The sequence below is a fragment of the Calypte anna genome, chromosome 1, assembly GCF_003957555.1.
Source record: "Calypte anna isolate BGI_N300 chromosome 1, bCalAnn1_v1.p, whole genome shotgun sequence".
NCBI lineage: Eukaryota > Metazoa > Chordata > Aves > Apodiformes > Trochilidae > Calypte > Calypte anna.
This window is the reverse complement of record NC_044244.1, coordinates 176,408,283-176,430,275: the sequence shown is the minus strand read 5'-3', so window position 1 is coordinate 176,430,275 and position 21,993 is coordinate 176,408,283. Positions and strand designations below refer to the sequence as shown.

The 21,993-nt window shown below is 38.9% G+C and overlaps 1 protein-coding gene across 2 annotated transcripts in view; it reads left to right on the top strand.

The window, feature by feature from the left end:
* The first annotated feature begins 3,347 nt into the window (after positions 1 to 3,347).
* The window catches only part of B3GLCT (beta 3-glucosyltransferase), a 50,186-nt gene continuing 31,540 nt past the window's right edge, over positions 3,348 to 21,993 (top strand). The window contains exons 1-4 of one of the 2 annotated variants that reach the window (XM_030452802.1): positions 3,348 to 3,568; positions 8,908 to 8,969; positions 11,874 to 11,910; positions 20,259 to 20,368. In XM_030452802.1, the coding sequence (XP_030308662.1) occupies positions 3,481 to 3,568; positions 8,908 to 8,969; positions 11,874 to 11,910; positions 20,259 to 20,368 (297 nt within the window). In that variant the 5' untranslated portion in view covers positions 3,348 to 3,480. Of the gene's footprint in view, positions 3,569 to 8,907; positions 8,970 to 11,870; positions 11,911 to 20,258; positions 20,369 to 21,993 lie in introns of both variants that reach the window. The other variant, XM_030452793.1, reaches the window with a different exon arrangement.

Below are 21,993 nucleotides of genomic sequence, written 5' to 3'. Positions count from 1 at the left end.
TGGTGATTGTGATGTTAATGGAACGGAACCATATATTGAATTATTGTCTATAATATTGAATTATTGTCTTGAGTATCTGAAAGCTGAAAATCTCCAGTTTCCAGATCCATGTTGTGTATTAAAAAGTAATTGTGTGATTTGGACTGGTTTTGCTGACTTCCACAAGGATTATTCGTAGCTTCAAGCTATGCCCCTGCTGATGTAACTTGCCGAGTAGGACAGAGAGGTGAAATTGCAGCAGCCTGAGGGAGAGCTGAAACAAAACTCAGCTTGTGTGATTTATGGACCTGTCTCTGCTGTAAAGCCTTCATACCCTCTCCATTGCAAGACACCATACGCTGTCATTCCTGGATTAGTTCAACATTTGTTAGATGGCTAATGTAACAAAGCAGTTCCAGTCAAATTCTCTAGCTCAGTGCTTGCCATTGTGTCTGGTTCATAATTTTGTCCTTCTTCTCCCACACTATAGTCTTTCTGTAGAAGAGATGACAGAGCCATCTGAGTACCCAGAACAACTTCTGAGCTATCAGGACACAAGGGCAAACCACCCTTGAAGCACATGCCAGCGTGGCCAGTGTCTCACCTGGATGCTGTTGCCATCTGCCTCTGAACTTGTTCCACTGATCCCTTTTTCTTTGACATGGTGATCTGAGTATTTTCTTCTGGACTAGAAAGGTTGCCTGTCCCTTGGTTTATGTAAAGGCATAGGTGAATAACACGTTATCCCAAATGGTATGATTAGAATACAAGTAGAGTTTGTATGTTCTGTGGAAGTTTATGCCTCGTAAAATACAAACATCTGACATAATTTCAAGTTTATTTCTCCACTGGGATGGATTATTTCTCTTCTTGTAGCCATTTGATTAATGAAAAATGTTAAAATAGTGAAAAGGTGTAGGGACTTAAATTTACTACATGAATGGTCCTGTTGTTCTCTAACTGATTATGTATATAAAGTGTTCTCAGGACCAAAACAATAGGTAAAAATTGTCCTTACTTGAATCACTGACAGTTTTCAGTCAATGAAACATCTCTGTCTCTCACATCCAATAGCCAAACTGAAGTAAAGCAGCAAAGCTGCCACAAAACAGTAAGAAAAAACAGACTTGGAAATTCTACAGGCCTTATAATCTCCCAGTTTATAATTTAATACTAAATGTTATTAAATAAAATGTAGTAACTTGGATGCAAAATTGCTTCAACAGACATGCTATTATAAATATTCCAAAGAACATAGTAATTTACTTTATTATTTCAATTAATGTTTTTCCAGAAACTCCAGGTTTACTTTCTATTCTGGAAGAAAAATGCTTATTTTTTGCCCTTGTTCTTCTAAAAAAAAGTCTCACTTGTGATGAATTATTAATTTAAAATGTTTAATTATTTAATCTCTGTATATACCGGAACAAAATAAATTTGATATGTATAACTTTATGTATATACATTTGACAGAATTTCTTTGTATTTGTAGCCCTCCTGGTTAATCTCAGAGGTGGGACAGAAACAGTGCTACATTTGTATTATTTATGAATGTAAGATATATGTCATGCTACAAGGGAGGGAAGCTTTCTGAACATCTGTGTTCCTTACCAGAAAGTTCATTATTTTCATCCTTCTTGAGATGGAAGGCCTCTGTGGGGTAGAAAGCACAACAAACACGCACAGTCTGAGTATAAATGTAGAGTAGAATTCAAGAAGAAGATTTATTATCAGAATTATTATTCTTGAGGACAGTAATTTATTTAGAGAATCAGAATGCTAGCAATAAGCATTTCTCCTGTGAGGGAATGAACAAGCTGTGGTTCTCACACTTGTGTCCCATTTTCCTTCTCTCTTCCATCCCCTGCAATATAAGGGGGTAGCAAATACACAGAGCAAATCTAATAGCCTAAGGAAGTCTGGCTAATATATTTCTATTGAGTCAGTTTAAAAGGAGAGCGTGAAGTCTGCTACCAGGTTACAGTGATATGGATGTGCTTGCCTGAGCTTGAAGTGGGAGCAAATGTGAAAAGATTCAATGTGAAAAAAAAAGATTTTCTCTGTGAAAAGATTTTCCTTCATCTTCCAAATCACCTCTATGGCACACTTAAGGTACCTTATTGCAACCACTTGATCTGTCAGGAAAAGAAGGCAGGAGATCTAATAGCTGCAGTTTTGAGGAAGGGTCCAAGTTGGGCCCCATGCTGTTGGCCTTAGTGGATTAAGCACACTGGGTGTTGGACCGTCTGTCTCCTGGCTGATTAGAGGGTGGTACTGTGTGGATGGGCTAACAGGGAGGGACTGCGTGGTAAATATTTGATGGGATAATGTGTACATATATAGACCTGGCTGGAATGCACATCAGTGGACACTCAGTGTGTGAGGAATCACTACCTACATGTTACGCTCAAGGGCAAAAAGGAATCGTGCTGTATATCTAAGTAAAGCTAAGAATTTCTTTTTCCTATTGTACTACCTTACATCAAAATTTACTATCCATATAAAAACAATTACATATGCCAGGTACTACTTCTTTGTTCCTGTGTTAGACAAAAAAACAGTTTTGTGCAGCTCCAGGCAGGACTGCATTTCTCTAAAGCCCACTATAGGTTTGTTGTCTGTAGCTGTTGGTTCTGGTGCCAGGGCTGTGCCCCTCTCATGGCCCATGCTTGTGCTCTGAGCTGCACCCTGTGTCTTCACTCCTAGTTACATGGGTAATTGGGAAATGGCTCTCTGGAGGTTTTGTATGCTCTTTTGAGTAATGGGTTGGGGGTTGTTTTAAAGAACTACTTTGCTTCTTATCGTGGACCAGGTTCCTCTTAGAGTGCTGGGTATCAGCTGGCTGTTTAAATTTGTTTCTGAGAAGAGGATGATGAAGCCAGTAACAAAAAGAAAAGTCTCTTTTGTATAAATTTGTCAGTCTAAAAACCTAATTGCAGGACTTCCTGTAGTGTTAATAATTAAGCATTAAGACTTGAATACTATTACTTGGTTTTGGTAACAGACGCTGTATGATCAACAGTGGCTACAGGGAGCTAATCTGAAGAGGATTTTCTGGGTTGGGTATTTACTCCATAACCACACACAGAACCGCAGGAGCTCCGGGTGCCCGAGGACCTGAGGGCCAGCCGGGGTGTTCCGGGTCCGCAGAGCTCCCGCGGAAGCCCGGGGCTGGCGGGGCCGAGCGGCCGCCGCCTCTACCGCTGCTGCCCGCCAGAGGGCGCCGCGGCGGCCGCTCCGCCTCCCCCTCCCCCTCCGCCTCTTCCCGGCCCCACAGCCCGGTCCTGCCGGGCCCCGGCGGGGAAGGGAAGGGCGGGAGGGGGAGAGGAGGGATCGGAGGGCGGGGAGGGGAGGGCTGGGCTGGCTGGGTGGCTGGCGGCACCGCCACCGCCACCAGCCGGAGGCCGGGCGTCCGCGCTTCTGCGGCAGGAAAGGGCAGCCGGGCGCACTATACCCTCTCCTCCTCCCCGCCCTCCGTGCAGCTCGGCAGCCTTTGCCAAGATGTCTCGGAAGCTCGGCTGCAACCCCTGGCTCCTTTTCACTGCGTGCGCCCACCTCTTCTTCCTTCTGCTGCTGCTCCGAACCCGGGGTGAGTGGCCGGGGCTGGGCCGGGACGCCATGGCGAGGTGAAGGGATGAGACCCGGGACGATCGCCCCCCCCCGCGGAGGTGATGAGGGGAGGAGGGCAGGGGACAGAGCGGGAGCGCTTCGGGGGCGCGTCGGGGCCGCTGCCGCTTCCTTCCCGCTCTGTCCCGCCCCGCAGAAGGCAGCGGGAGGGGAGGCAGGAGGTGCCCCTCGCCCCGAAGTTTGTCAGTGAGCTGGGACGGAGAGCGGGCAGGGCAGCGCAGCTCCGCTCGGCGATTCGGCTCCGAGGGGCCGGAGCCGGTACCAGTACCGGCCAGCTCCGAGAACGTTTCCCGTCCCTCGGCGGTGTGTGAGGAAGAGGAAGCGGGACTCTCCCCCGGGGCAGTGCGGGGCAGGGGAAAGCCCTCGTCCTGGAAATCGCTCGGGTCGTGAAAACCTTCATAGATCAGCTTGCTAAAACCCACCACGAAACCACCCGTGTTTGAAAGAGCGCCTTGCTGACTGGGTGTTGCTGAGGGGACGGTGGCAAGGTTAAAATGTCAGCAAAAATTACTTTATTTCTATTCAATTTAATGCGTGGGGACGGGTGGGAGAAGGTCAAAAGAGAAGGGTTAGTAGAATGCCCGCAGTCGGGTCGCTACAGGCTCTTGGAGTTTGGAGCTGTTGCCGTGAGTGGAAGAAGCAGAAATAAATGTTTACATCTGTTTTGTTTCTCGGTATTTCTGTTCCTGACTGTTTCCATCTCTGTCAGCATAGGCTTGTCATTTTGATTTGAGCCTCTGGATTTGATTCTCTTCCACTGCTATGGCTTGTGGATGAAAATCCTGCAGGGGAATTCTTGATTTTGATTTTTCTCCTGTAGAACTCTTTTCCTTTGACATATGCAGCTTGAGGTTTGGAGTCCCAATACTCTACTTCTTTTCCTAGAGCTGTATTTCATTCTTTCCTGGATGTGAGTACTTTTGCACCAGTGCTTCAGCTGTAGCACTGGTAATCTCGAAGAGGTTATGATAGCCAGAAAATAGCAGCTTCAGTTTTCCCTGTGTGTATATGTATCATAAAAAACATACATATGGGTAGAAGGCAGAGATGGAAAAACTTGAGTTTTTGCTTGCCCGGTCACCTTTTGTTAGAAGGGCTTGGTATTGCATGGGCAGATTGTTCACCTGAAGCTTACTGCAGTATCATGGCTTTCTTGTAGTTTTAAAATACCATTTTATGTTTAAGTCCTTTCTTTCATAGATACTGTATGCTTTTGAGATGGCCAAGATAACAAGTTTGCAAAACAATCAGCTTTGTTCTTGGAAAATAGAATTTATTTGGATTGCATTTTACAGACGAAAACAGCTTGTCTTTTGGTAGTTAAATAATTTCATAAATTCCAGCTTGCAGGTGGCAGCTTGCAGAATGGGGTTGTATTCAGATGATTTTGTTTGGTCTAACAATCGGACAATCAGAAGGGATAATTATGATGCTTTTTCTAACAGTGTTTTTCTTTGCTTGCCTTTTATACTGATGTACACAGCACTCATTTAGACATTTCAGTGGTTCAAAGTGGTGATTTCAGCTGCCTTCTTCCCATATGTGCCATTAGCTTAAAGAAATTTAGTAAAGAAGTAAAAACAGTTGCTTTCATGAGAAGCTTCGGATGCTGGAAATCAGCTTGCATCACCCCCTCCTCCCCATTTTGGGTTGATAGACCTGTATGTCTTCATTCTTACCTGGCTAGACCAGGGTCTTTGATAATGACAATGTAGGAACAATGAAGAAGTGTTATAAAAACTTGCATATAAATACATGAAACTAATTTATTTTGCTTGCTAGTGCTCCCAGGCTGTCTTATTATGGAAGATCCTGTCTCTTTGACTGACAGCATCAGGGCAGATTTTCCCTGGAATCATGTCAGTCCATAGAATCTTATGTTTTTTGAGAACTTGGGAGGAGGAGGAAACCCAACCAAACTCCAACCAAAACAAAATTAGGCCTTTCATTTAATTATAATTAGAAGTATAAAGAAAATCTATTTTAAATGTTTTTTCTACTGTGTACAACTTAGTCCATGGGTTTAATTAGTTGAACTGTTTATAATTTGTCATGGTTTGTCCATACTTAAATCATAGAATAGTAAACTTTTTCATAGCTCATTTAAACTGACCCAGAGCCCAGTGAGGTGATTGGACTGACTGGAGTCGGTCAGCATTGAATAAGGCCATAAAAGAGGAGGATAAAAGAAGTGTTACCTTTCTGCCTCAAATGGATCTTGTCTGTGAAAGCCCAGGAATTACCTTCTCAGTTAACATCCTTCGCACTTAAAAGACAGATAATGGTAAACTGTTGCAAGTTGTTACACTTGAAAGGGTAGTACTGAAGAAAGGATTACTTCCACATTTATAATGTGGTATTATGTCATGATATATATTTATTCAGGATATTGTATTTTAATAATACAATATTTACATTCATTTTCATAACAGTTTGTTGGCACATACTCCTGCAGTTCAGCTGCTGAACAATGAAAATAAATGAGTTTTACTTTCCAGTGTTATAAGCAAGTCCATGTGCTCACCAAGATTTTAATGGAAATCATGGAACACTTAAGAAAAATAAATAGGAATTGAAGCTGTTTATATTACATTCTGTGAATACATTTCCAGGTTTTGAATGGATCCAGAAATGTTGTCTAGCTTTTTCAGTGGATTTTACTCCTGTTTTTGCAAGAGTTAAAGATTGGTTAAAACAAAGAACTTTAAATTTTCTTCTCTTACTTATCCTCACTTCTTGGCACGTAGCAAAAGGAGGACGGGCTGGGAGTTGACATGTTCACCTTCTGTTCCCTTGTGCCAAGAGATGTGAACAGCTACATGTATAAACTTGAATGTACACATTGAGGGTCTTGGTGGGCAATAAACTGACAGTGAAGGTAAAGATGGTCAGCAAGCTCTGGGCAGCATGAGGAAGCATTAGGAAGAGCAGGTCAATGAGGTGAGCTGTCTGCTCAGTACTGGTAAGACACATCTAGGGTGCTGTGTCTGGGCTCCCCAGTATAAGTGAGACATGGATGTACTGGAGTGATCCCAGCAAATGACCATGAAGATTAGCAATAGATTGGAGCACCTGACATATGAGAAGAGGCTGAAGGAGCTGTAACTGGAGTTGACAAGGTTCAGGGAGGACCTTACCAATGTGTAAATACCTGGTGGGGGATCACTACGGGAGACAGAACCTATAGTGCCTAACAGGACATGAAGTAGTTGGCACAAACTGAAATACAGGACATTCCATTTAAACATAGGAAATAACTTTTATTTAGGGTAAGAATGATTGAACACTGGAAGAGGTTACTCGGAGAATTTGTGGAGTCTCTGCCCTAAGAAACTGGCAAATTTCACTAGACAAGATCCTGAGCATCCTGCTTTAGGGGGGGTTTGATTAGATGGTCTGCAGGGGTCCTTTCCAACCTCAGTATCTCTGTGATTCTGTAATACGAAGATTAAATAAGTTGTTAAAATATTTTCCCAAAGAGCTTTATTTGTGCTCTCAAAGACATGGTATGAAATAGGTCTCTTTTTCCCAGATTATTTGAGTATCGTTTGATTTGTTTCAAGGATCATGTGCATTAATATTTTATAAGTGTTAGAAGCAACGTGGTGTGCATTATTGAATATTAGGGTGAGAGAAGTAGCATCTCTTGATAATCTGTTGTTTCATGTCTGGTGTACTGTTCCTCAGCAGCATATTAAAAACTGAAGGTCATGAAAATTCTGCTTGCATTCAGTTTTGCAAATAAGCCTAGTATAGGAGCCAATACTTCTTCAGATTAATACTCTAAACTAATACATTTCCTGAAATAAACGTGGTCTTATAATTAAGGTTTTGTCAAGTAAGATGTGGATCTGGTTTGCGTAGGGGAAGATATTTCTATGTGGAGCTTCAAGTACTGTTATGTTGAAAGAGAAGGAGGAAAATGGCCAGAACATGCTGTCAACAAGAGCTATAATAGGCAGATTGATGAATTCTCTGTGCTCTTGTGAAATGAAGTGCAAAACATTTATCTGGGGACAACACTGGGGAGGACGCTCCTACTTTAGTGGTTTTTTTTCTTCCTGGATAAATGCCTTGCTGAAATGTGGCTATGGCTAACACATGAATCTATTGTGTTAGAGTGGTTTGGGGATGTCTGCACCTAGTGGTGTGGTTTCAGATGTGAGTCAATCAGGACCTGAGATATCATTATGAAACTCAACTCCTAGACACTTGATGAAATTTGGTCTCCTGCTGAATGAGAATGGGGATATAGATAATTAGAGATGAGCACCACAGACTTTGGACACTCTTCTTGGTTTCTTACACTCCAGGTTTCTGGTGAGTTAAAGGAAATGATGGATGCTAGCAGTTCACTTTGAAATCAATTTCAAGCAATAAGAAGTTTAAGATTGCAGTGAGACAGTCCAGTTGAATCTGATGATTTTTTTTTTTCCAACCCAGTTTTTCAGAAAAACATTTGTTTGATGATGATGAGTAGTATCTTGAGTTCCTTCCAAATCATAGCAATTTACTTTCATTTGCATATCCTTAGTACCTTTAAGACTCCTTACCAAATATCTTAGAAAAGCTTTTGTGTTCAATGGTAGTAATTTTACAAATGAGTAAGCTGAGACAAATTGGTGAAGACATCAACAAGGAAAAAAACCTCACCAGAAACCTTCTTAATAATTATTTTTGTAACACAAATGGGAAATGTATGCAAAGGGTGCTGTCAGTACACAAGTTTTAAGATAATGCTAGGTCTGTGCACACTAGTTCTTAGGGTCTCCTTTTTGTTAACCTTACTTTGGGTTTCTTGTACATGAAGAAATTTGTTGTTCAGAGGTGGCATTCAAATTATGTGACAGCCATCCTCAAGTTTGATACAAATTTCCATCAGCTGCTGTCAGTTTCTGTTGTTCCCAGTGAAGCTTTGGTAATCCAAACTTTAACCTAAAGCTGGAGTGGAATGCAGGTCTCCCATGTGATATCACATTATTTTGTTGTTAAGTGAACTACTGAACTGGACAGAATTTTATTTTTTTTTTTAAATGGGATTTATTTTCCTTGAAGCTAAAATAAATTAGCTTCACATGAAAGAGTGATCTCTTCAGCAGTGTACAAGAGTAGAGTTGTCAGGCAGCAAATGTATAAATTCTGCAATAATGGACTGTCATCTGTTCATAAAGATTATTACTGGTATAGTACCATTTAATGTGAAATTGTACCTAAATGTTTTTTTTATTTTACTGCAGAACTTTGTCAAGTGTGAAGATGATTGCCTATTATAATATGAAAAAAGTCTGCTTTTTCTTTCAGCTTTTGCTCTAAGTGTAGTTCCTGAAGCTGCAGAAGATGAGACTGAGCCACCAATGCTGCAGGTAATAAAATTTAATTGCAAGAGCAGTAACATTTTACAGATGTTATAAAATTGTCTAGAAGACACCAAAGCAGAAAGCCTAACATCTGTGGCATTGATTATTTTGAACATTGACTTCAGTGGTACTGAATGTCATGGGATGTCTCTGTGTTCTGTGGGGCATGAGAGACCTTTAACTGGACACAAGGTGCATGTAGCACTATTCTGATATCACTAAGAGCTTAATTTATCCTATGGATTCTTAGAATTACTAGAATAAACTTATGTCTAGTACTTTTATTTCCTTTCTTTGGCTTTTCTGACTTATGCTTACATTTGTATTAAGAAAAATAGGGGTTTTGGGGTTTTGGGGGATTTTTTGTTTGTTTTCCTTTTTTCCACAATCACCCAAAGAGTGCATTAGAAATTGAGAGTAAAAAAAAAACACTTGGCAATTTTGCATAACTTCTGCAAGTCGATAGTATTATTTCTCCTAAGAATGGTTTCTGAGTCTATAGATTTTATTAGCCCAGAGACACGTTTTCCTTTCTCCTTGATTGTGTTAAATACATAATACATGGAGAGGGAAATGGCTGCCTCTCTGCTAAATTAGCTTTATGCCATATTGCTACCCAAGTCACGGCTGAAGTAAAGCTTGTGTATTAAATTTCAAATTAACAGATTAGAACTTCTAATGGTCAGAGCTAGCCCTACCATTAAACAGCATAATGGATGTTAGGCATTTATGCAGATATGTCCTTTATAGACTCCTATCAATTTTTTTTATATGTCTGTATTTGTAACAGATACTTGTGGCTGTATAAAAGATTTAAGGGAGGAAAATCAAATAAAAATACTGGAATGAATCAAGAGTTAGAATCTATAGCTGCCATTTAGATCTAGTGATCTTGCATCAAATGCAGTAGAATTATGGTCAGAGATAATGTTTTTCTAAATAATTTTTGGTTCTGATGATGATTGCTGTATCTACAGTAATTTTCATAAATGAAAAATATCCCTATGGCAGACTGCTGATTTGCTGCAATATATCTAGAGACTAGGTAACCAAGTCATTCTGTTTTCATTTCTTGTGAATTGCTGTGTGTCAAATTCTATTAGTCTCAATCCAGCTGTTTAATGTTAGCAGTCTTATACAGGATATAATTCATGAAGGTTTTCCTATGATTCTAGAAGACGGAGGTGCCTCCTCTTTGGGCCAAATTCCTTTTTTTTTCCTTCCCCATTTTATGTAAGCGTGGATGTAATTATAAAATAATGTAATTGTAAAATATGGCTTGTTCATCACTCTGTGTACCACAGAAATTTTTTTTACTTGCATAGAAAATTAATCTTCTGATATTGTTTATGATACAGGTTAATGTAGAATGTGGCATATGATACACTGGAAGATGGCAGTCTTGTGTATAGTCATCAAAATAACTTAGTCTTACAGTTTGTTGGTTTTTTTTTAAACTGTATTGACCCAGTCAGCAGAAAGGGGTCATGAGCAGGGATACAATGCAGTCTTTCTTGAAAAGGTTTTACAGATGCTACCAAGGAAGTTGGAGCTTCTGAATGTCAGTGTAAAAGTCTGACCTAGACAGAGAGAGAGAGATCACCTGATGCAAGTGGTTCTAAAAAGGATAGGCAAATGTGAGTTTTTAAAAAAGGTGTGTGTGTGTGTAAGTTAATAAATAGGAAGACTGCATACAGGCTTATTACTGAGAGGTACCTTGAATGGCATTTCTGTCAGATCTCAAAACATTTCAACCAAGATAAATCCTGCAATGTGAAATTTACTCCTTATGAAATTAGTAAAGGTGATCTTGATTTTACATGTATAGAAACCAGAGCACTGAGGTGCTGTTACCAGGATGAAGTTGGGCAGTGTATCACTGCTCTGTTTTTCTTCCTACAGTTTTTGTAGGAAGCGGTGAGCTATTTCTCCAGTCCTGTCTATCTACCAGTCAGCAGTTCCTAAACAACACCTTTCTACCCAGCCTCTGTTATTTAGAAGCAACTGAGTATGCTCCTAAGATATTTTTGTGTGTGTATCTCGGTTTCCTGGTTAATGATGCAAATGCAATATCACTGTTGGCTTCACTATTGTATTCTGTCAGAATTCTGTCACAAATGTGTGTGGTAAGTCATTAAACCCAGTGAAGCCATGTTTCATGCAACAACATTTTTGTATTTCTTTGTGTCCCTATAAATTGCTTTTCTGTTTTCCTTTAATAAGGGTGTCTCAGTAGATCAATAGGTGCTTGGTAGTAGATCAAATGAGTAAGAGTGTGTTGGGGTGATTTTACACACTGAACAGGTGTATTTGTATTACAGAGTTCAGTATGCCAAACTTTGGGCATAGGAGATACCTATTAAAAAAAAAAAAGACAAAAGGAAGACATTGTTAGCATTGATTTAAAGAGCTCTGGTACAAACTGAGTCATGAAAAAACATTGTCTTTTTTTTTTTTTCCCTTTTACTCTTTTGCTGTATTATTTAAGTGATAGTATACAAACATAGAACAGTAGAATAATGTGGCTTGGAAGGGACCTCTAAAGGTCATCTGGTCCAACACCAGTCCTGTGGAATGTGCCCTGGGTTATCTTGCTCTAGTGAGAGAGCTGGATAAGGTGATCTCTAGAGGTCCATCCAACTCTGATAATTCTGTGATGCTGTTGGAGGTGAAGGATCTGGGGGTCCTAGTGGGCAGTAAATTATCCATGAGCCATAAGTGGGCCCTCACATATGCAGAGTACCTGTTTCAATTTTGAAAAACTTTTTACTTTATTTTTTTCTTAGTTCTTGAGTTAAAACATCTACATATGCATTTACAATCTGATGAATTCTTTGATTCTCAGTGACATAGAAATATCTGAATTGTTGCCTGTATCTTTATTTTGCTTTTTCTCCTTTCTTCTAGAAGTCTGAAAAAAGTGTAAAAATTAGTAAAATAAGCAGAGGTAAGTACTGTGTGCTTTGTATTTGTTTTCACTTGTTGCTGCCTTTTTAAATAAAATAGAGTTGTCCTTTCAAAAATTTTTGTGTAAACAGTGTCCTAAGTGCTCAGCAGTATTGCTGGTTGATTGCCTGTTTCCAAATACTTTGTTTTGGGGTTTTTTTTTTTTGCTTACCTGGTCTTATCAAACAGAGGCTTCTTATCTTTGCATTTGCAATTCTTGTAGTGAAGTGTTTTCCTGAAAATGTGCACTTGCACTATGAAACTGATGGATTGCTTTTTGTAGAAGGCTGTTTTATAATCACATTTTATGCTACCTAATAGCAGTTCCTGTAAAAATTTAACATGAAACTGAATTTTACAGTTCTGCCAAGCTCTCTGGGTATTTTTAATAACTGGGGTTATTAGAAATTACTTGTAACAGCTTGCAATAACTTTGTAATTCTAGAAACAAGCATTTAAGAAACATGCCAAACATTAATAAGATACTGAGTGGTAACATAAATTATCAACATGTGAGAAATTATGATAATAAAAATGCTTCAAGCTTCTGCCTTTTCTGAAAACAAGTTTTGATGTCCTTTCAGCAAAAAGTTTGCAGACCTCTGAGACAGGACTTGTAACCTAGCTTTTGTCACTCCCAGCAGATGTGCTTCATCTCACTTCATAAAACACACAGGGAGGCAGTGACAGATTTTTTGTTTTGCTTTTGACAGTGCTCAGTTCTCATAAATTTTAAGATAATCTCATCCCCTGGGAAAGATATATTTAGGAATATTGCAGTGTTGCATTACTGATAGAACTACCATCTGTGATCCATTGTTTGGTTCAATAGGAGATCACTTTAAATCAGACAAACATGCAACAAGCAGCAAAATGTAAAAACTTGCTGCCACAGGAGGTGGTGGAAGTAGGCCATACAAACAGTTTCAAGAATTAGTAAATCTGTAAATGTAAGGTAAGATAAATAGGCAGCACTGTATCTTCTGGCATTTTCTAGTAAAATAGCTGTGGATGCTGTTAGAATATGAGAGAAAGTGAACCCTAATAGAATTTGCTATTGCTGCTACTAAAGGCAATAAACAGGACCAGATAGACCACTGGTCTGCTGTAATAATAATTTCTCTTGTTCTCTGTCTTTTCTTAAAATGAGACTCTGCCTCTTCTTCAGAAAAAATAATTAAAAAAAATATCTCCTTTATCACGTTTGTGTGCAAAAATCAAGGAAGGACTTGAAATGGAGAATGAAGTTCTTGATGGTTCTTTGATTTTTTTCATTCTTCTTTTTCAAACTGTTGTACAGGGAAGTTCTTTCTCCTTTGTAAATAACCTGTACCTTTGTACTAGGAAAGCAAAGCTACCATCTGCAGTTTTCCTTTCAGTTTTAAGAGATCTGTTTTAAGTCTCTTTAGTCATGCCTTTGTAGACAGGCATCAACATCGTGCTATCCTAGGCACTGGGAAGATGAGTAGAATGCAGAGAAGACTGAACTTCATCTTCTCATGGTTGCTTTATGTACTGAGAATGTGATGTAGATTTCTGGATGGGTTGGTGTGTAAACATTTTCATCCCTGGATGTGTTTTAGTCCAGCTAAAAGATCAGTGATGGGTCTTATCAATGTTGGGTCATTCTTGCTCTTCACATGGATGTCTAGATACCCCATTAGTGAGTGTGTTTGTCCCCAAATGGTAGGCTCTATTGCCAACCAACAGGAATCTCAAGTTTTAAAATATTTGAATAAGAAAATAAAACATCTTCTTGAAGTGAGGAGCTATTTCAGGCTGATGTACAATGATTTCACCTTCTTTGGAAACTCAGGGAAGCATCAAGTTTGGGAACATGTGTTCCAAAGGGTCCAGAGGGTGACTGAGATCCAGCATAGGCTGAGTCGTTCTCTCACTACAAGAGTATTTTCTAGCTTTTGGCTCTAGGGTGAGAGGATATTTAGGGTTTTGGGGGACGTTGGTGTGGGTTTTTTTTGTTTTAGTTTTGGTTTGGTTTGGTTTTTTTTAAAGTGTGTATTTAATGAGAAAAGAACAGAATACTCTTGACACTTCTTTGATTTGATTCTTGCAAATATAGTTGATGTTACGTCTGATATGCAAGTCCGTGCGTGTTCTGAAAGGATCAGAAGTATTTTCTGCAGTTACATCCTTTTAATATTGTGCCTGGCTTACTTTTGCATTTTATCTCAGCTCTCTAGGAATTATTGAGGGAAGTTTGGGTGGAAAGGCAAGAACAATATGCAAGGTTTAACTAATTTTTTTCTTTAATATCAGAGCACATGTGTAGGTGATGAACTTTCTTTTGTTCAGTATGTGTTAAGAGTTCTGAAGTGGTAAGCAGAATACTTTATATATTCCAAAACTATGAAAGAATGTACGGTCTGAAGAACAACTGGATACTGTTACTCTTATTTCAAGAAGTAAACAGGTGCACTAAACACTAGTGTGTTTGGAATTGATTTTAAAGGCTTTTTTTTTTGAGGTTACTAAGGCAAGTAGCTTAGTGAAATTCAAGAAAAAGAAATATTTGAAGTCCTCAAACTGTCGAGAGATATTGTTTAAAGCTAGGATGGCTTTAATTTTCATGCTACAGGCCATAAAGGGATAAATCAGTCATTACAATGCTTATGGCATACATGATAAATAAGCACACACGCACAGATAAGCTTGTGTGTCTCTGTATCTATCTATCTATCTATCTATCTATGCATAAACTGCCTTTAATCCAGAGAAATCCCAATAATTTTATAGTACCACCTTTACAAATTATTGTTCCCAGCATGAAAAAAGACTTGCCTTTACTTTTAACTGTGGAAGCTTTTAAGAAGGCTGCAATAATCTGCTCCAAACATAAGGACTAAAAAAATCCTGATTTGGAATTTCAGGTTGATTTTAGTGTTGGCATAAAAGAAGAGGAAGGTCTGCAATATGCAAGTGGCTCAATTTTTTAGAACTTGAATTGGAAGCTGAGTTTTCTGACCTATATGGTAGAGTCAGTGGTTTGTGAGTTAAAGCACCAGTGCTTCTGCAGTTTAGTTTTTGTCTCAATTAGTAATGAGATCTTTTGTACTTTTTCACTTTGTTTTTACTGTACAAATATTCCATTCAGCCTTAAAACATTTTATTTCCAGCATTACTTAGGAATGAAAAACAAAGAAAAATGAGCTTTTGATCATTGATAGAGGTCAAATATAGAAAAAAATATCATGCAAAGATACCACTGCCATTCTTTTACCTACTAGAGGCCAGAGGTTAAACTCCATCCTGGTTATTTTAAAGTGATAGCTATAACTGTAATTTTTGCAAAGGTGGTTTGAATGATGGCACACATATTCCAGGGAAGTATATGAATCATCATGGGAATCCAGTCTTCTCTGTTGATGCCTGTTCTACCTTTTTAATTATGTGTTTAAACTTTCAGTGAGTCAGAGACATGGTTCTAGTTAAGTAATTAGAAAGCTCAGAAGCCTTAACTCTTCTCTGTTTCTAGAACATTAGGACACAGTGAGGAAAACCCACTTCAGAACATATTTTATCCAGGAAATTAAGATACATTTAGACCCAGAGACTGTCTCACAGATGAGAATTTGTGTTTCTTGCATCCTAAATGAATTCTTTAACCTGGATAGCAGAGGAAGGCTAGTACACAGCATCATCATCTTATGGTCTTCTAGGAGTTTTGTTCCTCTTTGTATGTTTTGTGTGTGTGTGGGGGGGGGTTTGTTGTTTTGTTTTTTTTTTCTCTGAAATGTTTTTTTAAATTTTTCAGTAGCTTTGAGTTGGCACAAGAAGTGCCCATTGTGGGGATGTCACGGTTTAACACTGGCCCGGCAATTAAACCGAATAACAGACGCTCTCTATTAATCTGTCTCTCCTTGATAGAGAAAGGAGAGAGAATAAGGGAGAGAGACTTATGGGTTGGAAACTAAACTACACAACTTTAATGAAACAGTAGTGATAAATAGGTAAAATTACTGAATATATACAAATATACAGGAAAATGGAAACCACATTCCTCCCCCCTTTCCCCCAATAACTCTCACGTCACCACCGAGGCTGTAGGGCAGCCCTGGGAAAGTCCAGGCTGGACTCCTGGAGTCGGCAGCAGTCGGGAACTGGAGGCAGGAACACACAGATATGGGCTGGCACGGATCAGGACCACAGGCAGATGAACAGACAGGATCCTTCCAGGATGCCGGGTGAAGAAAGGGAAGCAGGAAAAGATCTGGAAAGATCTGGCTCGGCCCTCGTGATGCCTCAAATTTATACTGAGTGTGACGTATATGGGATGGAATACTCTGTTTGGTCAATTCTGGCATCTATCTTGTCCGTTCCTCCCTAAAGGAGGGTTCAGGTGGGGCCTCTGTGTCCTTGGCTCTGCATACCAGTCTCTAGCAGTAACTATAAACATCAAGTGTTATCAGTCCTGAAAGCACACACACTGTCTGAGAAACTTGCTGTTAATTTCAGCAAGTGCAACTACTTACAAGAGACTTAGCTAAAAGCAAAAGTACAGAAACAGAAAACCACCTTTATCCTGGCCCAAACCAGGACATGGGAATAAACTTTACCAAAAAAACCAACCTGAACTTATATTGTGCTATACTTCTATTAGACTTATATTCCAAATAGCAGTGTTTCCCATTTGCCATCTTTTGACCTACTTAGTGGTAATTTTTAAGGATATATGTTTTTCATTTATACTTGCTAAAATACACATTACTGTTGATTGTTTGTTGGAAGTTTCTTAATAGAAGTTTCCATTCTGTTTATCAATGAGCCATAGCTGAGGTAAGAAAACAAAAGGATAAAGAAGTTGCAGCATTCTGTTTCAGCATTATCTATTTTCCCAGTTATTATTATTTTTTTCTGTGAATTTACAGTATTCTGATCAATGAGCACTTGAGATTGCTGAAGATATTTTCCAGGTGTGGACATGTATTAGGAAAATAAAAGAGAAAGAAGGCAACAAGAGAAATAAAATATCAATATATCTGCAGCTCTTTTGGATATTATTCTTCAGAAAGACTCAATTCTTTGTCTTGCTTGGTTGCCCACTTCTCAACTGGAAAAAGAAGCAATTTAAGTGTTCAAAATTACACATACTTTCTGTTGACATCTTAATACAGTGAATATTTTTTCTTATGAACTATTTTAAAGTGTCTATATCAGAGGAAACTATTTCCATTGGATTAAAGCAGTAACACCAAAGTAGGTGTTAGATTTCTCCTTGGAAGTATTCTAGTGTGGGATATTGCAGCTGTTGTTAAATGTACCATAAGTGAAAATGAGTGTAATTCAGAGGCTTGCAGATCATAAATGCACTGATACTAAAGTTGTAATTATATAAATCAGCACAATTTTTGCTTTTTGTCTCCGGGCATGTGTTCAGTTTTCTGTATGTAGATTTAGCCCTTTGACTCTCACTAGAATCACTGAAATGTAATTTTAATTTTTGCACCAATGTTCAATTTTTCCACAGAAAATCTAGCAACTTTCTTGCTGGATGATGTTTTTATTGTGTGTAGTTTTTTTTAAGCAGGCAGGGTGAGGCAGAGCATGGGGAAAAATGTGAAATGAGAACTGATACCTATGTTAGGGCTCCACAACTTCATCACTAGAAAAATCACACAAATCGACATTTTCAGAGTTTGTCTTGATGAATAAGCTAATAAAACAAGGGAAATAAATATTGGGGTAAAGTAGAAAAACATTTAATTGTAGTTTTGAGCTGTCATAGGTCTAAATTAACTGTTCAGGGGAACAAAGCAAGGTAATTAATGGTCAGGTCTTGGACATAGCAACTTTTCATATTAGCAGATACTTGATGTTAATGCTCTTTTTGTTGCTGCTGGTTTTGCTCTTTTGTTGATGCTTTTTGTTGCTGCTGCTTCTTCATATGGTCAGTTTTACTTTTCCTTAAGGCTACTTCTTTCCTTCTTCAAACATTAATTCTCCATCTTTGTTCTACTCTTGCTCACTCATTTGACTCTATTTGGCAAATTAGCATTTTTAACCTAGAAGTCAAGATCTTGATGTGAAACTAGAATCTTTCAGGTTGACTTGCATATAAATTGTAAAAATGAATTTTGTAAATAAATGTGTAAAACTTGAATTTATACTGCAGTGAAACTGCAGATCAAAAGCACTGAAATACTCTGCTGTCTGACAAGGAGCTTCACATGCTTTCTCTAAGGTGCTCTGACCTTGGGATGTTTGTTTTCACATAGATGTTGGTTATAGTAAAATCAGGCAGCTTTCAGTCAGCCATGACTCAGTATTTTCTCTACTGTACTTAAATCCTGCACTGTCTTTTGTTTGCCATCTCCTATATGCCATCAAAAGTTTGGTTTTAATGGAATGCCAGTGATGTCCAGTTCTGGGCCCCTCAGTTGAGTAAGGATATCGAGGTCCTGGAGCGGGTCCAAAGGAGGGCAACCAGGCTGGTGAAAGGACTTGATCACAGACCCTATGAGGAGAGGCTGAGGGAGCTGGGGGTGTTCAGCCTGGAGAAGAGGAGGCTCAGGGGAGACCTCATCACTCTCTACAACTCCCTGAAAGGAGGGTGTAGCCAGGGGGGGGTTGGTCTCTTTTCCCAGATGACTTTCAACAAGACAAGAGGGCATGGTCTTAAGTTGTGCCAGGGGAAGTTTAGGTTAGATATTAGAAAGAATTTCTTTACCGAGAGAGTGATCAAGCATTGGAATGGGCTGCCCAGGGAAGTAGTGGATTCTCCATCCCTGGAGATATTTAAAAAGAGACTGGATGTGACACTCAGTGCCATGGTCTGGTAACTGCAGCGGTAGTGGATCAAGGGCTGGACTTGATGATCGCTGAGGTCCCTTCCAACCCAGCCAATTCTATGATTCCATGATTCTATATTCTCAGAAAACTTTCCTATGTCTTGAATTTATCTACCAGCTTTAGTAGTGCTGTTAGTAACAACAGTCTTGAAGTTTGCTTTTCTAAAATTTGTCTATTACATCTTTTTTTTTGCTACCTGTACGTTTTTTATGGTGACCACCTCATTCTTTTTCCACATTCTTTGTCATTCCATACAGATCTCGTGGGGCTTAATTTTTCATCTTTTCCTTTTGGTACTTTCTTGTGTTGGAGTGAGTAAATGTTAAACCAGGAGCCTTCTCAGTGCTGTCTCCCTGAAGTAACTACAATCTGTTATCTCTTGCCTGGTCTGACTTTCACCTTGAGGTAACAGAATTTAAATGCTGTTCTCCACCCTCACCCACCCTCCCTATGAGCTGCCTCCTTACCTCCTGGAACAATGAACGTCATTACAATGGGGTTTGTTCCTTAGGCAGTAATTGCTCAGTCACTTGTAACTTTGAAGTTGTTACACCCTGAATTTCCTTGTCTGTGCACTTTCTGCATAGTATCTATAAAGTTCAGCTTTTTCATGCAAAGCAAACAGAAAGTGCAGTATAGTGTCTCCTTTTCTTAGATGTTGCTACTTAGTTATGCTGTTGAGTGGGTTGTACAACATAGGTCAAACTTCTAAAGAATTTTAGAAAGGGCATCTGTGCTCTCCCTTTCATCCTCTGCTGTGTTCTGCTTCTGAACGTGATCACATCTGCTTGTTTTGCTCAGCTTTCAAAGTGCTGAGAGGTTATTCTGTCTACAGTCATCAAGAAATTTTTGCCATCTTCAGCTTTTCCATGGTATCAACCTTTATCACCTTGTAATTTTTAATAGTTGGGTTTTTCCTGCTCATAGATGCTTACAAAGTTACTTCATTTTTTCTGTTAAATTTCTCACAATCTCCTCTCCTAACTGGAAGTTCCTAACTGTGGTGCCTTTAAACACTCTGAGCACATGTTGAAGGTGCTGATGCTGCCCTATCAGATAAAAGCATTAGCTTCTTGTTATCATGTGGGTCTCCCTCCATCTGATGTTTGTTTCTGGGAAGGGTTTGAAGCTCTTTATTGGGGAAGCACCTTTTCCATTCTGTGTTCATCCATTGCCTGGTGAGGGGAGATGCTGGCTTATGGCTAACACCTCTTAACTCTGGGAATAAGGGGTGCTAGAGAAAAAAGGTGTGTTAGAGAAAAAGAAACTTCCTGACCATGACTGCTGGTAACTGTGGGTATAAGTTCCTTTGTGGCTGCAGGTCTCCTAGACATGTCATACTTCTTATGTGTTAAACCTTAAAAGGACTAGTTTGGATTTTTTGTCTGTAAAATTATGCCTTTTATTATACTGTGAAATGTTTGTATTACTAAAGAAATAGCTTGCTATGTAATAGATTTCCAAAGCTACTGAACCCATGTGCATGTAGGAACAACAACAACAAAAAAAAACCTTTTTAAAATCTTATTTTCTGTTTCACAGAGTTAAAAGACATTGTATTTATCATCCAGAGTCAAAGTAATTCTTTTCATTCCATGAGATCAGAAGATCTGAAGAGAGATATTTTACAGCAGGCTGCAGATCTTGGAAAGGTATATTTATATAATGTGGTTTGCACCTTGTTATATATGTTTTTATTGCATTTTACTAAAAATACAATTTTCTATTGTTCCTTTTTTAAATAAAAAAAATCGGTTTTATTAATTGTCTTCTGTGTGCTTATAAAAGAACTATTTCAATGCATGTTCATTGACTGTAGGCTGTGATGTATCACCACATTATTTTAATTTGAGCTATACCTTTATGTCTAATACCTGTTTTTGTTTGGATGGCATTTGATGTGAAAGTGATAGCAAGACAGACTTGTAGTGTGCCTCTAACAAAAAGTCAGATGCTTTCCTTATGAAGTGGAAAGCATAATCATTTAAGCAGAGTACTTTATCACTTTAGGTGAGTACTTTTTTAACTTTTAGTTGAGCAAGTGAAGATGCTATAATGTAGATTTTATCAGAATTTTACTGGACAGCTGTGACATTGTGGCAGTAGAGCAGCAACATACGTGGACATTTAAAATCCTGACACAGATTCCCTGCTTTGTACAGCAGTTGTCTCCCACACCTCTCTTGCCCACTCTGGTCTAAGCTCCCTCCCTGGTGCAGTCCCTTCTGTAACTACTCCTCGTTCCTCTGCTACTCTGCAGCAGCCTGAGCACTCTCAACCTTTTGGGGGACTTGCTGGGGGACCAGGCTGGCCTGGGAGATGCACATTGTACAAGTCTGGTTTTGACTTGACACTGTAACATGAGATTTTACTTCAGCCTAGAGAGAACAGGTTTTTAAGAGTCATAAATTGAAAATTAAGTGTATGTAAATAATGCCCAATTTTGTTGTCTTTAATTAAAAAAAACAACAATAACAAAAAAACACCACCAAAGTAAGAGGCATATATCATGATATGAAATATCTTGCTGTGAGGTTGTTTGACCCATTTTTCAGTTCCAGGTTTTTGTTATAAAGAAGTAAGACCTTGTTTAAATTGTTGTATGTAACTTGTGCCTAAATCCTTGAAGGTTTTAGGCTTCATTGGGCTAAACTTAGCAAAACTGTTGTAGCTAAATCCATTCTAAATGCAATTTTTAATCCCTTAATGAAGTCAGTCATGTGAACAGCCTTTGTTCTGCAGAACTCTTTCAGAGTCCTCTTTGGGACTGGGGCACGTGTTGAGATACAATGTGCAGAGAGGATTGTGCCTTCATCTGTTAAAAACAAGGATTTTGATTGAGTTCAATAATTGATGTTGCAGAATACCAGTGATGAAACAATCAATAAGTGGAATCATAAATACTTTAAGTGATGCAAGAATATAGGCATATTCTATGGGAGTGAGGTAAATCTTTTTTTTTTTTTTAATCAAGGAGTTGCACCTGTGGGTACTTCTGCCTTGAGCAAATTGAACTAGCATTTAAAAAGCTTTATTGTCTAGTTAAGGATATTTCTTTATGCAAATACTGAAATGGCGCTGCTTTCCCAATATCAAGAGGTACCTGTTAAGTCGCATTTGTGGTATCTCAGACAACCCGTAATGAAAATACATTGGATCAAAATTCTCATACCTCAAACCTGGGAAAAGGGGAATCCATCAATTTACAGGAAAAAAAATAAGTATAGCCAGAATGTACTTGGCATGTCTTGCTTTTTTTTTGTCAACTCACAATTCC